The sequence below is a fragment of the Hyla sarda genome, chromosome 10 (genome assembly GCF_029499605.1).
Source record: "Hyla sarda isolate aHylSar1 chromosome 10, aHylSar1.hap1, whole genome shotgun sequence".
Classification (NCBI taxonomy): domain Eukaryota; kingdom Metazoa; phylum Chordata; class Amphibia; order Anura; family Hylidae; genus Hyla; species Hyla sarda.
Window position 1 is genome coordinate 40,702,681 of NC_079198.1, and position 16,170 is coordinate 40,718,850.

Below are 16,170 nucleotides of genomic sequence, written 5' to 3' on the forward strand. Positions count from 1 at the left end.
ACAACTCCATATCATTCACTGACAGACCATGCATGCTGGGAGTTGTACTTTTGCAACAGCTGGAGGCACCTTGGTTGGGAAACACTGCTCTACAGGGACATTTCTTTACACCAGACAGGCACCCGCATCCCTAGTGCCTCCTATCAGTGTTTATTCTGCAGGTAGATCTACCCTGACAGTTCCATTCACTTTATTAGGAAGCTGCAGCAAACAGTCGTTGCCTGGTATAATCATGCTGTTTTACCTGTTTCTGCTGTAATGTGAGCAGATCCCTGCAGATTGGATATTTGGGCAGTATACTAATAATATATTGCCTGTGACTATGCTGAGACATGGTCCTAAACCTGAGGCTGTCCTGCTGTAGCTGAACTACAGTGCCCATCCTAAAGGGGGTTGTAGTTTTCCAACAGCTGTAGAACGTTAAGGTTGCGCGACACTGTTAGAGATATACAACATTTGTGCCAGATTCCATTTTGACTGATTTGGGAATACATTTGTTGGTCTTTAGGATGCATGGGGCAGATGTTTTTCTTAGAATGGTTCACGATACAAGTATCCAGCTACTAGAACCACACTTATCATTTATGTGGCCTTGTACGTCCATTGTCTGCTCTTATCCCCAATTTCACAGGGCAATGTGCAGCCCAAAAAAAAACTGTTTTATTTTAACCAGTTAAAAAAAAAAGACTTGATCAGCTGATGAAAAATGATGGATTGGATAAACGCTGGGCCTATTTTCTAGCATAATTCTGCTTGTTAGAAGCATTTGTCTAGTTCTCCCATAGTACCATGAACAACCAAAATATCTGCTTGTCTCTAGTAATAATGATGTCTCTTTTTTTTTTGGGGGGGGGGGGGGGGGGATACAAAGATATATTCTTCTGTAGAATCCACACTCTCATGATAACATTGGTCTCCTATGTTTAGTGTGTATTCCATATTAGTACACTTGGGTCAACCACCTTTAGCTTGGTGCCATTGTGGCCACACGGATTCATCACTTATGGGCTAGACAGTGTCTATGACACATGGGGGAGACAAGGGGACAGTAATGACTGTGACACATGGGGGGGAGACAAGGGGACAGTAATGACTGTGACACATGGGGGGGAGACAAGGGGACAGTAATGACTGTGACACATGGGGGGAGACAAGGGGACAGTAATGACTGTGACACATGGGGGGGAGACAAGGGGACAGTAATGACTGTGACACATGGGGGGGGAGACAAGGGGACAGTAATGACTGTGACACATGGGGGGGAGACAAGGGGACAGTAATGACTGTGACACATGGGGGGAGACAAGGGGACAGTAATGACTGTGACACATGGGGGAGGCAAGGGGACAGTAATGAATGAGACACGGGGGACAGTAATGACTGTGACACATGGGGGAGGCAAGGGGACAGTAATGACTGTGACACATGGGGGGAGGCAAGGGGACAGTAATGAATGAGACACATGGGGGAGACAAGGGGACAATAATAAATGAGACATGGGGGGGACAGTAATGACTGTGACACATGGGGGAGGCAAGGGGACAGTAATGACTGTGACACATAGGGGGGCAGACGAGGAAACAATAATGGCTGTGACACAAAGGGGGATGAGGGGACAAGTAATGACTGATCATATGACGTTACATAACATGACGTGCGGCATACTGGCTCCTAACGTGTTTTGGTGACTACTAAATTCTTAACAAATATGTCAAACCCTGCCATAGGATAGATGAGAGAAAGCTTGGCTGAAATGGCCAATTTTTGCTTACCATCATTTAAAAATTCTACGTAAATCACTGTTTTACAAGTACATCTGTATGGCTGATCATTTGGCACTTTTCATAAGCTAACTGTGATTTTATTTAAAATCCTTGATCATCTAGTTTAGTCTGAACTGCTGCTGGTGGGATCATTCATGCAGAGGATTGGCCGATCACAGTCCTATATGTATGGCTGTCTTTAGGCTTTATAATATAAGGGAAGACCTAGATGGATCATTTTGATTATGGCATTTAGTCTTCTATGGTTATTGCTCAATATTACAACATTGCTACTACTCATGTGCAGATGCATTGAGACTGGAGTAGTAGTGACTCATGTATAATAGAGCTATTATATAATACATGTTTCAGAAGCATTAGTGACTGCCAACTATTGCATACCTTGATTATTTTCTGGTATTGATCCAGTGACACCTCCCCCCCCCACCCCCAAAATTTTGGCTTTAAGACTTGTGTCCATTGGTACGCTGGAACTGACAGATAAATGGGGCAGTCACAAAAGAATGCAGTTTTATTAGCTCCAGTGAACTTCTATCACCTTCTTGACCTCTTTGAGTGAGTGAACTTTCTGGTTCTTGCCAGGACTAGTATATTCTAGCTTTGCTGTGATAACTAGGAAGTGAAGGAGAACAACTCTTTCAATCTGCTACCATAATTAATCCTCAAGCTTCTTAGAAATTTAATTTGGGTTCTGTTCCAATCATATTAGTTACTTAAATGGGCACTGTCAGATACAAAAACTTTTGATATGTTGTAAAGCAAGCAAAGCAAATAGGTTTTGCAATTGCTTTCATTAGAAAATTTTCAGTAATTCATACTGAAAAAGCCAGTCAAACAACTGCCCCACTGCCTGCTTGGACACATACTAGTCCTGCTGTGTCCATGCATCATCACCTATGTCATGGACACATTTCCTTGATTGACAGCTGTTAGCGCAGGGCTCACAGCTGGAGGAAAAATCCTCCCACTGTCAGCTTGTGTCCCACTACTGTCAGTGAGGACAAGCTGGGAGTTGTAGTTTTGCTAATGCTAGGGGAGATGTGAGCAGATGGCATACTGAGGAAGGGGGCGGAGACATGCACAGTGAGGCCACGCCCCCTCCCTTTGAGAGGTATTCTGAATAGTGAGCTTAAAGGAGTAGTCCGGCATGCACTTTTCTTATTTTATCCAGTCCAGGCTGCAAAAAATAAAAAATAAACTTTCTCTTGCCTGCCTACGTGCCCCCGGAGCTTCGGTACAGGTGTTCGGTTGCCGGGCTGTTTGCCCGGCACGTCACACAGAGCTTCTGCCTATCACCGGTCAAGGCGTGACATCGCTGCGTCCGGTGATACTCCGACGGCTCTGCGGCGTCCCCGTCCCCAGGAAGTTGAATGAGGTTAGCACCGTTGGACCGTGAGGCTTGTGCCGGACCAACGGGGGCACGTAGGAAGGTATGTTAAAGTTTTTATTTTGTTTATTTTTGAGGCCCGGGCACAGGAATAAATGCCTTGCACTACAGTTGTCCTTTAATTAAAAGTGTAATAAAAAAAATAAAGGTGCTAGACACATAAAAATTAGATGTACGTGGTCAGGATTAGGTACTGAGTGATATATTTAAAAAAAAAAATGTTTTTTTGGTTGGATCTGACTGGTACACTTTAAGTCAGACATATCAAATCAGAATTCTATAAACATATTATGTAATATTCCTATACATTTCTATGATGCAAATAAGTTTGATTACAAGTTTTATTAACCCTGGATTTCCCTGTCACAAATGTAAAATTTACATCATTACCCATCACATAGAACCAGTGTCCTATTACAAAATCAATAGGCAGACATATCTAGCTCTATAGGATGTGGAGTTTGATAATTTTTTTTTTATTTTTTATGCTGTCATTGTTTGGTTAGAAGAAGCTTTTTCACACACAACTATCTAATGTCTTTGTTCTTTTTAAAGTGGTAATGCGTTATATGTTGTTGGGGCCATACAAAAAAGAAAAAGGTATACTTGCCTACTCCTGGTCCCCCGCAGGTCCCAGTGCAGCTCTTGTTTCCTCCACTTCTTGTCCTCTTCGTTCTGCTTCTGAAACAAGACCTAAGCGCAAGACCTACTTGCTTAGCCAATCACTGACCAAGACCACACAGGCAGGGCATGCTCCAGGGTCTTGGAAACAGGCAGGAGCAGTTAAGCAAACAGGATCATTAGGGGTAAGTAAGTATAGTTTTTTTTTTTTTAATATTACAGCCCCAACAACCTTTTTAACCATTATAGGGTGTCCCACAAAAAAAAAATGTACTCCCTATCTGCCAAAGTTTAGTTTAATACATCTGCTCGAGTTTTGTTCAACCAGGATTAAAAGTCACAAACAAATGTAGTTGAAAGACAATGGTAAAATAAAGCCCCCATATCACTAGAATGTACATTCAGTTTGCATGAAACATCAGCCACAGTGCCAGTGTTTACTTTACAAGCAGATAAAGTACAGTACGTTCTGAAGCATATTCTCATAAAAGCTGTGACAGTCACAGTGTGCTGTATTTTGGAACGTGCCACTACAGAGCTCATCCAGCAAGCGATTTATCCTAAGGACAATTAGAGACAGAAAAAAATCTGAGTTCTCCGAGACCTCTACCTGAACTTGGACCTCTGAGTGTCACTGATCTGTGATTTTAATCTATTATATTGCTAATGGATACCTTGTTTCTCTCACTGATGGAATTGTAGGGTCTGGTCTTTAAACACATTGCATGAACCAGAAGATGGTAAATTCTTCACTTGTTTGCTTTACACTACATGCTTTTCACGTTACCTCAATTGTGCTGACTTCATCTAGTACACATGCTGCACTTTGTAACTTCGAGGAATTCTTCAAACTCTATTTTAGTACATTTACAATGAAAATTCCAGAAATTCTTTGGTCTACAATCAGTACCAATATAGCTAAGATTAGGACTGAATCTAAAGGTTCTGCTCAAATCATTTTTAAGGGGGAGATTTATGAAAACCTGTTCAAAGGAAAAAAGAAGCAGTTGCCTATAGCAACCAATTCGATTGCTCCTCTCTTTTTAAAAATACCATGAAAAATAAAATAAGCATTTGGACTGGTTGCCATGTGCAACTGGGCAACTTTTCGTCTGCAGAGGTTTTGATAAATCTCCCCCCCCCCCCCTTTTTTTTGTCTATAGGCACATTATATTATGTTTCAGGGCACCTGCAAAATAACAGCTAGCTGGTGCCCAAAGCTTATATTCATTGTAGTAGACACACGTTCATCCTCTCCTTAGCTACTAGATATTGGCCTTGAGTGGAGTGTTGTTTTCATTGTGGGTTTGCTTTTTCCCCACTAGGTATTTTTCCAGGATATTTTTTTTCCTACTTTTTTTTACAGCTGCTCTGAGCTGTCGAGTTTTTCATAGCGCAAATATTATGATGGAACATTAGAAAATATGTTGAGATTTTTCTAAACCTTCAGGATCATGCCCCTTTTTTCGGCAGCCATTCCCTTTTCTCTAGTGGCTATCCCCCCCCCCCCCCCCTTTTCAGGTTTGCTGAGTAAAATGGAGAGTTGGTCTGTTTTTTTTCTCGTTTTGTGCACCAGAATTTGCAACCAAAAAAACAAAACTCTCCATTTTACAAGGAAAACCTGAAAAAGGGGCATGGCCGCGGATGAAAGGGGACGTGATCCCGACAGTTTTGAAAAATCCCAAGATATTATATTAATGTTCCCACATAATATAATATGTTGTGGATTTGAGCTCTGAAAAACCTGACAGTTCAAAGCATGTGTTAAAAGAGCAAAATGTAGGGAAACCTTAGTAAATACCGTGGGGAAAATACCTGTTGGGAATCAAAACCATCTACGAAAACAACACTCCACTATTAGTAAATCACCCTCAATTTGGGCACAAAACCCGAGGAAAAAAACTGTCCGGATCCTATTAGTAAATTGTGTTTCATTGTGTTCACGCAATAAACATAGTAACATAGTTCATAAGGTTGAAAAAAGACCAGCGTCCATCAAGTTCAACCTATAACCCTAATGAGTCCCTACTGAGTTGATCCAGAGGAAGGTAAAAATTCCTTCCCGACTCCAAATATGGCAGTCAGAATAAATCCCTGGATCAATGTTCTGTCCCTATAAATCTAGTATACATAACCGGTGATGTTGTTGTTCTCTAAAAAATTCATCCAGACCCCTTTTTGAATTCTTTTACAGAGTTCACCATGACCACCTTCTCAGACAGAGACTTCCACAGTCTCACTGCTTTTACAGTAATGAATCCCCATCTGTGCTGATGTAGAAACCTTCTTTCCTCTAAACATAGAGGATGCCCCCTTGTTATAGATACAGTCCTGGGTATAAATAGATCAGAGAGATCTCTGTATTGTCCCCTGATATATTGATACATAGTTATTAGGTCACCCCTAAGCCTTCTTTTTTCTAAACTAAATAACCCCAATTCTGATAATCTTTCTGGGTACTGTAGTCCTCCCATTCCCCGTATTACCCTGGTTGCCCGTCTTTGAACCCTCTCCAGCTCCACTATATCTTTCTTGTACCCTGGTGCCCAGTACTGTACAGTATTCTTTGTGTGGTCTGACTAGTGATTTGTACAGCGGTAGAATTATTTCCTTGTCGTGGGCATCCATGTCCCTATTGATGCACCCCATGCTTTTATTTGCCTCATCTGCCACTTCTCATTCCAAGCATTCCAACCTATCCAGATCCATTTGTAACCGTGCACTGTCCTCTATAGTATTTACCGCTTTACAGAGTTTAGTATCATCTGCAAAGATGACTGACCCCTGTGGTACCCCACTAGTAACAGTCACCCAATCAGAATAAGTACCATTAATAACCACCCTCTGTTTCCTATCACTGAACCAGTTACTTACACACATTCTCCCCCAGCCCAATTCTTCTCATTTTATGTACCAATCTTTTGTGGCACCATATCAAACGCTTTGGAAAAATCCAGATATACGACATCCAGCAATTACCCCTGGTCCAGTCTGGAGCTCCCCCCCCCCTCGTAAAAGCTGATCAGGTTAGTTTGACAGGACCGATCCCTCATAAAGCCATGCTGATGGAGTCATACATTTTATTTTTATCAAGATATTCCAAAATAGCATCTCTTAGAAAACCCTCAAACAATTTACATACAACGGTTAAACTAACAGGTCTATAATTCCCGGGGTCACTTTTTTGACCCCTTTTTAAATATTGGCATCACATTTGCCATGCGCCAGTCCTGGGGAACAGTCCCTGTCACTGAATATTAAAAATATGGGTCTGTCTATTACATTATTTAATTCCTTTAGAACACGGGGGTGAATGCCATCTGGACCTGGGTATTTGTCTATTTTGATTTTTTGTAGGCGGCACTGTACTTCTTCCTGGGTTAGACAGGTGACCTGTACTGCGGAGTTTACCTTATCTCGCTGTATTTCACCTGGCATTTCATTTTCCTCGGGGTATACAGTGGAGAAGAATTTGATAATATATTTGCTTTTTCCTGATCCCCATTTATAATTTCTTCCCCATCATTTTCTAAAGGGCCTACACTTTCATTTTTGACCTTTTTGCTATTTTTATAGTTAAAGAACATTTTGGGGTTAGTTTTACTCTCTTGGGCAATGAGTCCTACTGTCTCTATTTTTGCGGCTTTTATCTGTTTTTTACATATTTTATTTTTTTTCTCTATAGCTTTTTAATGCTTCTTCACTGCCGTCCTGTTTTAGTAGTTTAAATGCCTTATATTTGTCATTTATTGCCCCCTTAACATTTTTATTCATCCATATTGTTTTTTATTTTTTTATTTTTATTTCTGACCCTTTTATTCCCATAAGGTATATACATCTTACAGTGAGAATTTAAGATATTTTTAAAAGTCTCCCATTTAGTGTCAGTATTCTTGTTGTTGAGGACATTATCCCATTTTATACTGTTAAGGGATTCTGTGAGTTCATTGTTTTTGTGCCCCCTCGCAAGATTCCCTTATTGAAGAACAAGTTATAGTGTTTTATATAATGACCACTTTTTCCTGGGTGTCCTTCTACTTGCACATTAGTTTCTCTTTCTGGTCTGTTTTTTTAACCCCTTAAGGACACATGACGTACTGGAACGTCATGTGTCCGCTCCCGATCTATAACGCAGGACCCGTGGCTAATAGCGCGCGGCATTGATCACGGTGCCGAGCACTATTAACCCTTTAGATGCAGCGTTCAAAGTTGAACGCCGTGTCGAAAGTGAAAGTATTCCGGTTAGCTCAGTGGGCTGTTCGGGATAGCCGCGGCGAAATCGCGGCATCCCGAACAGCTTACAGGACAGCAGGAGGGTCCCTACCTGCCTCCTCGCTGTCCGATCGCCGATTGACTGCTCAGTGCCTGAGATCCAGGCATGAGCAGTCAAGCGGCAGAATCATCGATCACTTGTTTCCTATGAGAAACCAGTGATCAATGTAATAGATCAGTGTGTGCAGTGTTATAGGTCCCTATGGGAGCTATAACACTGCAAAAAAAAGTGAATAAAGATCATTTAACTCCTCCCCTATTAAAAGTTTGAATCACCCCCCTTTTCCCATAAAAATAAAAACACAGTGTAAATAAAAATAAACATATATGGTATCGCCGTGTGCGGAAATGTCCGAATTATAAAAATATATCCTTAATTAAACCGCACAGTCAATTGCGTACGCACAAATAAATTCCAAAGTCCAAAATAGTACATTTTTGGTCACTTTTTATATCATGAAAAAATGATCAATAAGTCCTATCAATGCAAAAATGGTACCGTTAAAAACTTCAGATCACGGCGCAAAAAATTAGCCCTCATACCGCCCCATACGCGGAAAAATAAAAAGTTATAGGGGTCAGAAGATGACAATTTTAAACGTATTAATTTTCCTGCATGAAGTTATGATTTTTTCCAGAAGTAATACAAAATCAAACTTATATAAGTAGGGTATCATTTTAATTGTATGGACCTACAGAATAAAGATAAGGTGTAATTTTTACCGAAAAATGTACTACGTAGAAATGGAAGCCATCATATGGATTTTTAGGTGCAAAATTGAAAGAGTTATGATTTTTTTAAAGGCAAGGAGCAAAAAATGAAAATGCAAAAACGGAAAAAACCCCGGTCCTTAAGGGGTTAATATTAAGTCTAGTAGGACGCCCCCTATGGTCGGGCCCTGTACCATTTGGGACAGATAATTGTCTTTAGCTATAGTCAGCAATATGTTTCCTTTGAGATTCACAGGTCCCAGTCTCCCAGTTTATATCAGGATAAAGTCCTTCATTATTATCACATCATTCTGATTTGCTGCCTTGTTTATTTGCCTCAGTAATTGATCTTCTGCCTCCATTATGTTTGGTGGCTTATAACAAACCCCTATCAGAATTTATTTTTTATTTTTATCTCCATATATTTCTACTCATAATGACTCCACATTATCGTTTCCCTCCCGCAGTGCGGCCTTCAGACTGGACTTTACATAAAGACAGACTCCTCCCCCTTTCTGTTTTGTCCGATCCTTCCTGAATAGACTATAACCCTGTATGTTGACCGCCTAGTCACAGATGTTGACCGTTCAGTCAAATATGCATTTATAAAGTGAAAAGTATATTTCATGAAAGTTATTGCCAAGTTTATCACAGTATCAACGAGCCTACACTAATAAACAGACATTGTCATACAAAGAGGTAGCCACTCTTTTATAATATATATTAACTGTGGCTGAGCTTAATGCACCTGTTATTGTAGGGACCAGGGTGAAGGGTTAGTCTTTAGAATTTTATGACTAAAGGCAGCGGTTTGTGGCGAGGCTGATCTAAAGGCAGCCATAGGTCATTGGCTTACCTCTTTAAAATTGATAATATCCTTTAACAAATATCTAAAGTTAATTACTAACCTTTTGGGGGCTCATGACAATAATTAAGCTGAACTTTTCAGAATCAGGACAATACAGCTGTAAAGTTTAGAAGTGTGTTGGGATTGTGTACTGTTGACTAGGTAAATAAGGTTACACTGTATTGAATACAATAGGGATTCAGTGTCCCAAGGTTCATGGCACTATAAACAGCAAACATACAAAATAGAGTAAGCAGCATAGTTTACTCTGGTATATTCTTATATATCTAGTAAATGTATACATTAGTGGCTTCATGTTGCACTTGTTTTCAAATCAACTGGTGACTGAAAGTTTATACAGATTTGTAAATTATTTCTATTTAAAAATCTTAAGCCTTCCAGTACTTATCAGCTGCTGTATGCTACAGAGGAAGTTGTGTAGTTCATTCCAGTATGACCACAGTGCTCTCTGCTGTCACCCCTGTCAGTGTGAGAGACTGTCCGGAACAGGAGAGGTTTGCTATGGCGATTTGCTTGTAATCCGGACAGTTCCTGACATGGACAGGGGTGGCAGCAGAGAGCACTGTGGTCAGACAGAAATGAGCGACACAACTTCTTTTGGAGCATAGAACAGCTGATAAGTACTGGAAGGATTTACCTTTTTTTTTTTTTTATATAGAAGAATTTACAAATCTCTTAACTATCTGGCACCAGTTGATTTGAAAACATTTGTTTTCCACCTGAGTACCCCTTTAATTTTACGGCCTAACAATTACTACTGTAAAATAAAGTTTGTTTGCAAAAAAGAGACCTTTTTTTTTTCCATTGGATTCAGTAGAAATCTATTGGGATAATATGGCCATCTTTGAGCTCTTAATATCCAAAATACTATATGAGCACATAGCCTTTATATTTAATAGTATGAATAATTTGTATATTTTCAAATGAGATGGGGCATGACAGAGTTCAAGGTGTTGATTTGGCCTTTACATTTCCCAGAACTCACTCTGATCGAGCGTCGCGGGATGTGCTGAAAAAACAAGTATAATACATTTTTGTCACACCTTGCCAACTACAGGACTTAAAGAGTGCCTGTCATTATGCAAAACCTTTGACATGTTCTAGCGTCATGCCAAAAGGCATGAATCTGAATGTTCAGACCTCCACCGATCAGTAGAACGTGCTGAGAGAAGTCTGTGCTGCCTCGCTCCCCTCTCCTTGCCTCTGTCGTGCATGATGTGGACACTCTCATAGACTCATGGAGAGTTTGTCATGATCACGTGACACAGAGCCGGGAGAGAACAGGCGAAGTGCGGATTTCTCCCGGCTTGTTCTCCTGATCGGCTGAGGTCTGAACACTCAGACCCTCGCTGATCAAAACTTCTGACATGTCATAGGACATGTGAAAAGTTTTGCATAATGTCCATGGCTATTTAAAGGATCTGCTGCTGACATCTTGGTGCCAGATACTACAGGATGACTTCAGAGTTCTTGTGAAGCCCATGCCATGAAGGGTCAGCATTTTGGTGGCATGAGGGAACCTACATAATATTTGGCAGGTGATTTTAGCATTATGGCTGATAAGGAGATGTTTGTGTCTTTCTATCTATTCTGTCGATCTACTCTTTCTCTATAAACTGCTGCCTTAAGATACTACTATATACTGCATGCTCAGCGTGACAGGTTCCCTTCCTTAAACATAAAGGGAAACAATCGAGAAAACTAGAGACTTCCCATGCATATTAGAAAAGTTGCCTGAACCTGGCAAATGTTGATTTATTGTGTATGGAGGTCTCCTAGACTAGATGATGTTGGGGGAGAGAAGCAATAGGCATGTTGAACACCTGATCCTTATGTTCTCACATGAGACAATGTATAGTTCTTTTCCCGGGTAATTCTAATTGCCAGATGAATGCCCTAATGTTCATTACTTAAACGTAAACTAATCAAAGCATACATTTTATGTCTTGCAGCCTACCAAAGTAGTCCAAGGTTTGGTTGGCTTGAGAAATCTTGGTAACACGGTGAGTTTTTCCCTTTTTTATTATTTAAATATTCCACAATCTACATCTGTATTCAAATGTAAACTACAATTACACTGATATGTCAGACAGGAACCTTTTTATGAACAAATTTTTACTAATCTGTCTGTGGAAAAATAGCGTTAGCAACCAACACAAGCTTAGAATAATGTTAATCATGTGTTATATAAAAAAATAAACCTATACTTACCTCCAGCTCTCCTGCGGTGCCTCCGGTGTCTTGCTCCAGTCCCATAGTGTGATCCTCTTCAGAGCTGCAGTGTGACGCCCGGGCCCAATGTGTCATACTGCCGCTCAACAAATCGCTGTCCGAGGCGGGATATATCACTGCCGCCAGTGATTCACTGCGCAGCAGTATGACACATTTGGCCCAGGCATCATGCTGCAGCTAAGAAAGAGGATCGAATCGGGTGCTGGAGCAGGACGCTGGAGGTGAGTACAGATTTGTTTTTATATAACTCATAATGGGCATAGTTATAACCCATTTTAAAGTGTACCATCATATGAAAGAAAAAAATTCTTATAAATGTTACTCACTAGGTTATTCGGATACTTTAAATATCTTTATGTGGCTAACTTCTATATTTGGCTCACAAATCCCTCTTCTGCTCACTCATTCTGACATCCACTGCTCAGGAAAGGGTGTGCATCAAAGGCAAGCACTGAGCTTGTCCTCACTTGCCATGCATTCACTTCTGCTGTGCACTGTTGGATCTCCCTAGCCTGTCCTAGCCTCGACCCTAGTGTTTTTGTTTTGTTTTTTTAAATAAGCCATGATTTCTATAAAGAGGAGAGATTTTTTTTTTCATGAAATATATTAGAAAGGTTAATATTTGCCAAGATGTACAACATATAAAAAGTATTTGATTCTGACAATGCTCATTTAAAGGGGTACTCCACTGGAATTTTTTTTATTATTATTCATTTATTTATTTATTTTTTATCAACTGGTGCCAGAAAGTAAAACAGATTTGTAAATTACTTCTATTAAAACATACCAACCCTTCCAGTACTTATCAGCTGCTGTATACTACAGAGTAAGTTCTTTTCTTTTTGAATTCCATTTCTGTCTGACCACGGTGCTCTCTGCTGACACCTCTGTTATGTCAGTAACTGTCCAGAGTAGGAGCAAATCCCTATAGCAAATCTCTGTTGCTCTGGACAGTTCCTGAAATGTACAGAGGTGTCAGAGAGCACATGTGGTCAGACAGAAAGGAAATTCAAAAAGAAAAGAACCTCCTGTGGATTATACAGCAGCTGTACAAGTACTGGAAGGATTGGGATTTTTTTTATAGAAATAATTTACAAATCTGTTTAACTTTCTGGCACCAGCTGATTTAAAAGAAGTTGTTTTCCAGTGGAGTACCCCTTTAAGTAATATACGGTAATGTAACAGAATTTGAGTGATAATTATAATGTACATTTAAATGTAATTACTTCCAAGTCACAGAGAACTCTGAAACAATATAGCATAAATATTACAGCAACATGGCTGTGTGTGTGTGAGTGATGGCTATCATAGGTCACGACGTGGGTTTAGTGTTAGTGATATAAGTATATTACCCCATTTACCGCAAAAGTTACGTGGGACAGTACAAAGAAACTCTGTATTAGAAACTTGTTAATTCTTAGATGTAAGGGGGATTTATGATTGTCTTTTGAAAGTGTGTTTTAAAATAATTTTTTTTTGCTTTGTTTTTTCTAACATGCAACATATTTATCATACTATCACAGGGGGGTTGATAAATTTAACGCAAAAAACTATTTGTAAGCAAAACACAATAACTCACTTAATAACACCATTTTGTACGATTCTGCTTCTTCCCTGCAATTTGTTTTGAAAGTGCTTTCCAAAGGCCGTTTTGGAAGCCAGGTCTGGGCTGGTGTAGATTTTGTTTTGAAGGGGTATGTGCACTTGACAGATTTGTTACCACTGCAAAGTGAAAACTAAAATTTACTTTTAAAAGTTCGTTTGCAGGTTTTTGCTTTGGGTGCTTAAAATCAGCACTTTTTTGTGTGACTTTTTGCACTAGTGTAGGCAAAAAAAAGCTCTAAAGACAATGATAAATCACCACCTTATTCTATTAAGTAAAATTATTTTACTTTTAAAGGATAAAATATTTTTTTGTATTATAAGGCTGTTTCCACTTGTTTTTTTTCTGCCAGTTTGGATATTCCGGTATAAGTTATCGGCTATCGGCCTGAAAGGTCGTAGATTATCGGTATCTGCCCTAAACAATCAATATCGGTCGATCCCTACAGTTTATAATAATTCTTTATTTATATAGCACACACAGAAGCCACAGCTCTGTACACAGTTTATTCAGTATGTTTTGGAGTGTGGGAGGAAACCCACGCAAAAACTTGTTGCAGATGTTGTCCTTGGTGGGATTTGACCCCAGCACTGCAAGAGAACAGTGCTAACTCCTGATCCACCGCGCTGCCCACCGGCTCATCCAGAATAAATATATACCGTATTTATCGGCGTATAACACGCACTTTTTAGGCAAAAATTTTTAGCCTAAAGTCTATGTGCGTGTTATACGCCGATACACCCCCAGGAAAGGCAGGGGGAGAGAGGTCGTCGCTGCCCGCTTCTCTCCCCCTGCCTTTCCTGGGGTCTAGAGCCCTGCTGCCGGCCCTTCTCTCCCCCTGGCTATCGGCGCCGCTGCCCGTTCTGTCCCCCTGACTATCAGTGCCGGCGCCCCATTGCTGGCGCCGATAGCCAAGGGGAGAGAAGCGGCGCCGACAGCCAGGGGGAGAGAAGGGGCAGCGGCACCCATTGCCGGCGCCGCTGCCCCGTTGCCTCCCCCCATCCCCGGTGGCATAATTACCTGTTGCCGGGGTCGGGTCCGCGCTGCTGCAGGCCTCCGGTGTGCGTCCCCTGCGTCGTTGCTATGACGACGCTGCACGACGCGGCGCATGACGTCAGTGCGCTGCGCCGTGCATAGCAACGACGCAGGGGACGCACACCGGAGGCCTGCAGCAGCGCGGACCCGACCCCGGCAACAGGTAATTATGCCACCGGGGATGGGGGGAGGCAACGGAGCAGCGGCGCCGGCAATGGGTGCTGCTGCCCCTTCTCTCCCCCTGGCTGTCGGCGCTGATAGCCAGGGGGAGAGAAGGGCCGGCAGCAGGGCTCTAGACCCCAGGAAAGGCAGGGGGAGAGAAGCGGGCAGCGACGGCCTCTCTCCCCCTGCCTTTCCTGGGGGTGTATCAGTGTATACACGCGCGCACACACGCACCCTCATTTTACCATGGATATTTGGGTAAAAAACTTTTTTTACCCAAATATCCTTGGTAAAATGAGGGTGCGTGTTATAGGCCGGTGCGTGGTATACCCCGATAAATACGGTACCTTAACAGTGTTGTTTTTTCTGGAAACCTTTGCCTGGGCTTTTGCAGTGTTTTCTTGCGCATATATATGTCCTTACATTAATCAGAATAATACCATAATACATGTATATACCAAATTTATAATGCATCAAATCTAAAATTTCAAAAGTAATAATAATTACATAGTTACATAGTTAGTACGGTCGAAAAAAGACATATGTCCATCAAGTTCAACCAGGGAATTAAGGGGTAGGGGTGTGGCGCGATATTGGGGAAGGGATGAGATTTTATATTTCTTCATAAGCATTAATCTTATTTTGTTCCAGGAATGTATCTAATCCTGTTTTAAAGCTGTTAATTGTTCCTGCTGTGACCAGTTCCTGAGGTAGACCGTTCCATAAATTCACAGTCCTCACGGTAAAGAAGGCGTGTCGCCCCTTGAGACTAAACTTTTTTTTCTCCAGACGGAGGGAGTGCCCCCTCGTCCTTTGGGGGGGTTTAACCTGGAACAGTTTTTCTCCATATTTTTTGTATGGGCCATTAATATACTTATATACGTTTATCATATCCCCCCTTAAACGTCTCTTCTCAAGACTAAACAATTGTAACTCCTTTAATCGCTCCTCATAGCTAAGATGTTCCATGCCCCATATTAGTTTAGTCGCGCGTCTCTGCACCCTTTCCAACTCCGCAGTGTCCCTTTTATGGACAGGTGACCAAAACTGAACAGCATATTCCAGGTGAGGCCGTACCAATGCTTTATAAAGGGGGAGTATTATGTCCCTGTCCCTTGAGTCCATGCCTCTTTTGATGCATGACAATATCCTGCCGGCTTTGGAAATAAAATGCATAGTGCTGGTTACAGTTGACTTTTATCAAATTTACCTCCGCCCCTGTGCTAATCCCTGTTCTGCCTGTGGTGTGCACTTCGGAGTAACATGAGTAGGTCACCACCGCAGCCAATCAGCGGTCACGCTGTGTACTCAGAAGAAGTAAGCAGGGAAGCGCTCAATAACATCACCCTGGATAGTCAGCCCTTTTGTCCTGCTCCACTGCCAAGCTGTAAGCCTGTTCTGTACCAGAAAGGGCTGGAGCCAACCCAGGCATCAGACACCACTCATCCCATTCCTGCTGCTTCTACTCACTAACTGCCCCCCGAATCGTCCCGGG

At 41.4% G+C, this 16,170-nt stretch overlaps 1 protein-coding gene across 2 annotated transcripts in view; it reads left to right on the forward strand.

The window, feature by feature from the left end:
- Window positions 1–16,170, forward strand: part of USP2 (ubiquitin specific peptidase 2) — a 129,027-nt gene that overhangs the window by 68,456 nt on the left and 44,401 nt on the right. For both annotated transcript variants that reach the window (XM_056542004.1, XM_056542005.1), the window contains one exon: window positions 11,596–11,646. In XM_056542004.1, the coding sequence (XP_056397979.1) occupies window positions 11,596–11,646 (51 nt within the window). The remainder of the gene's footprint in view (window positions 1–11,595; window positions 11,647–16,170) is intronic.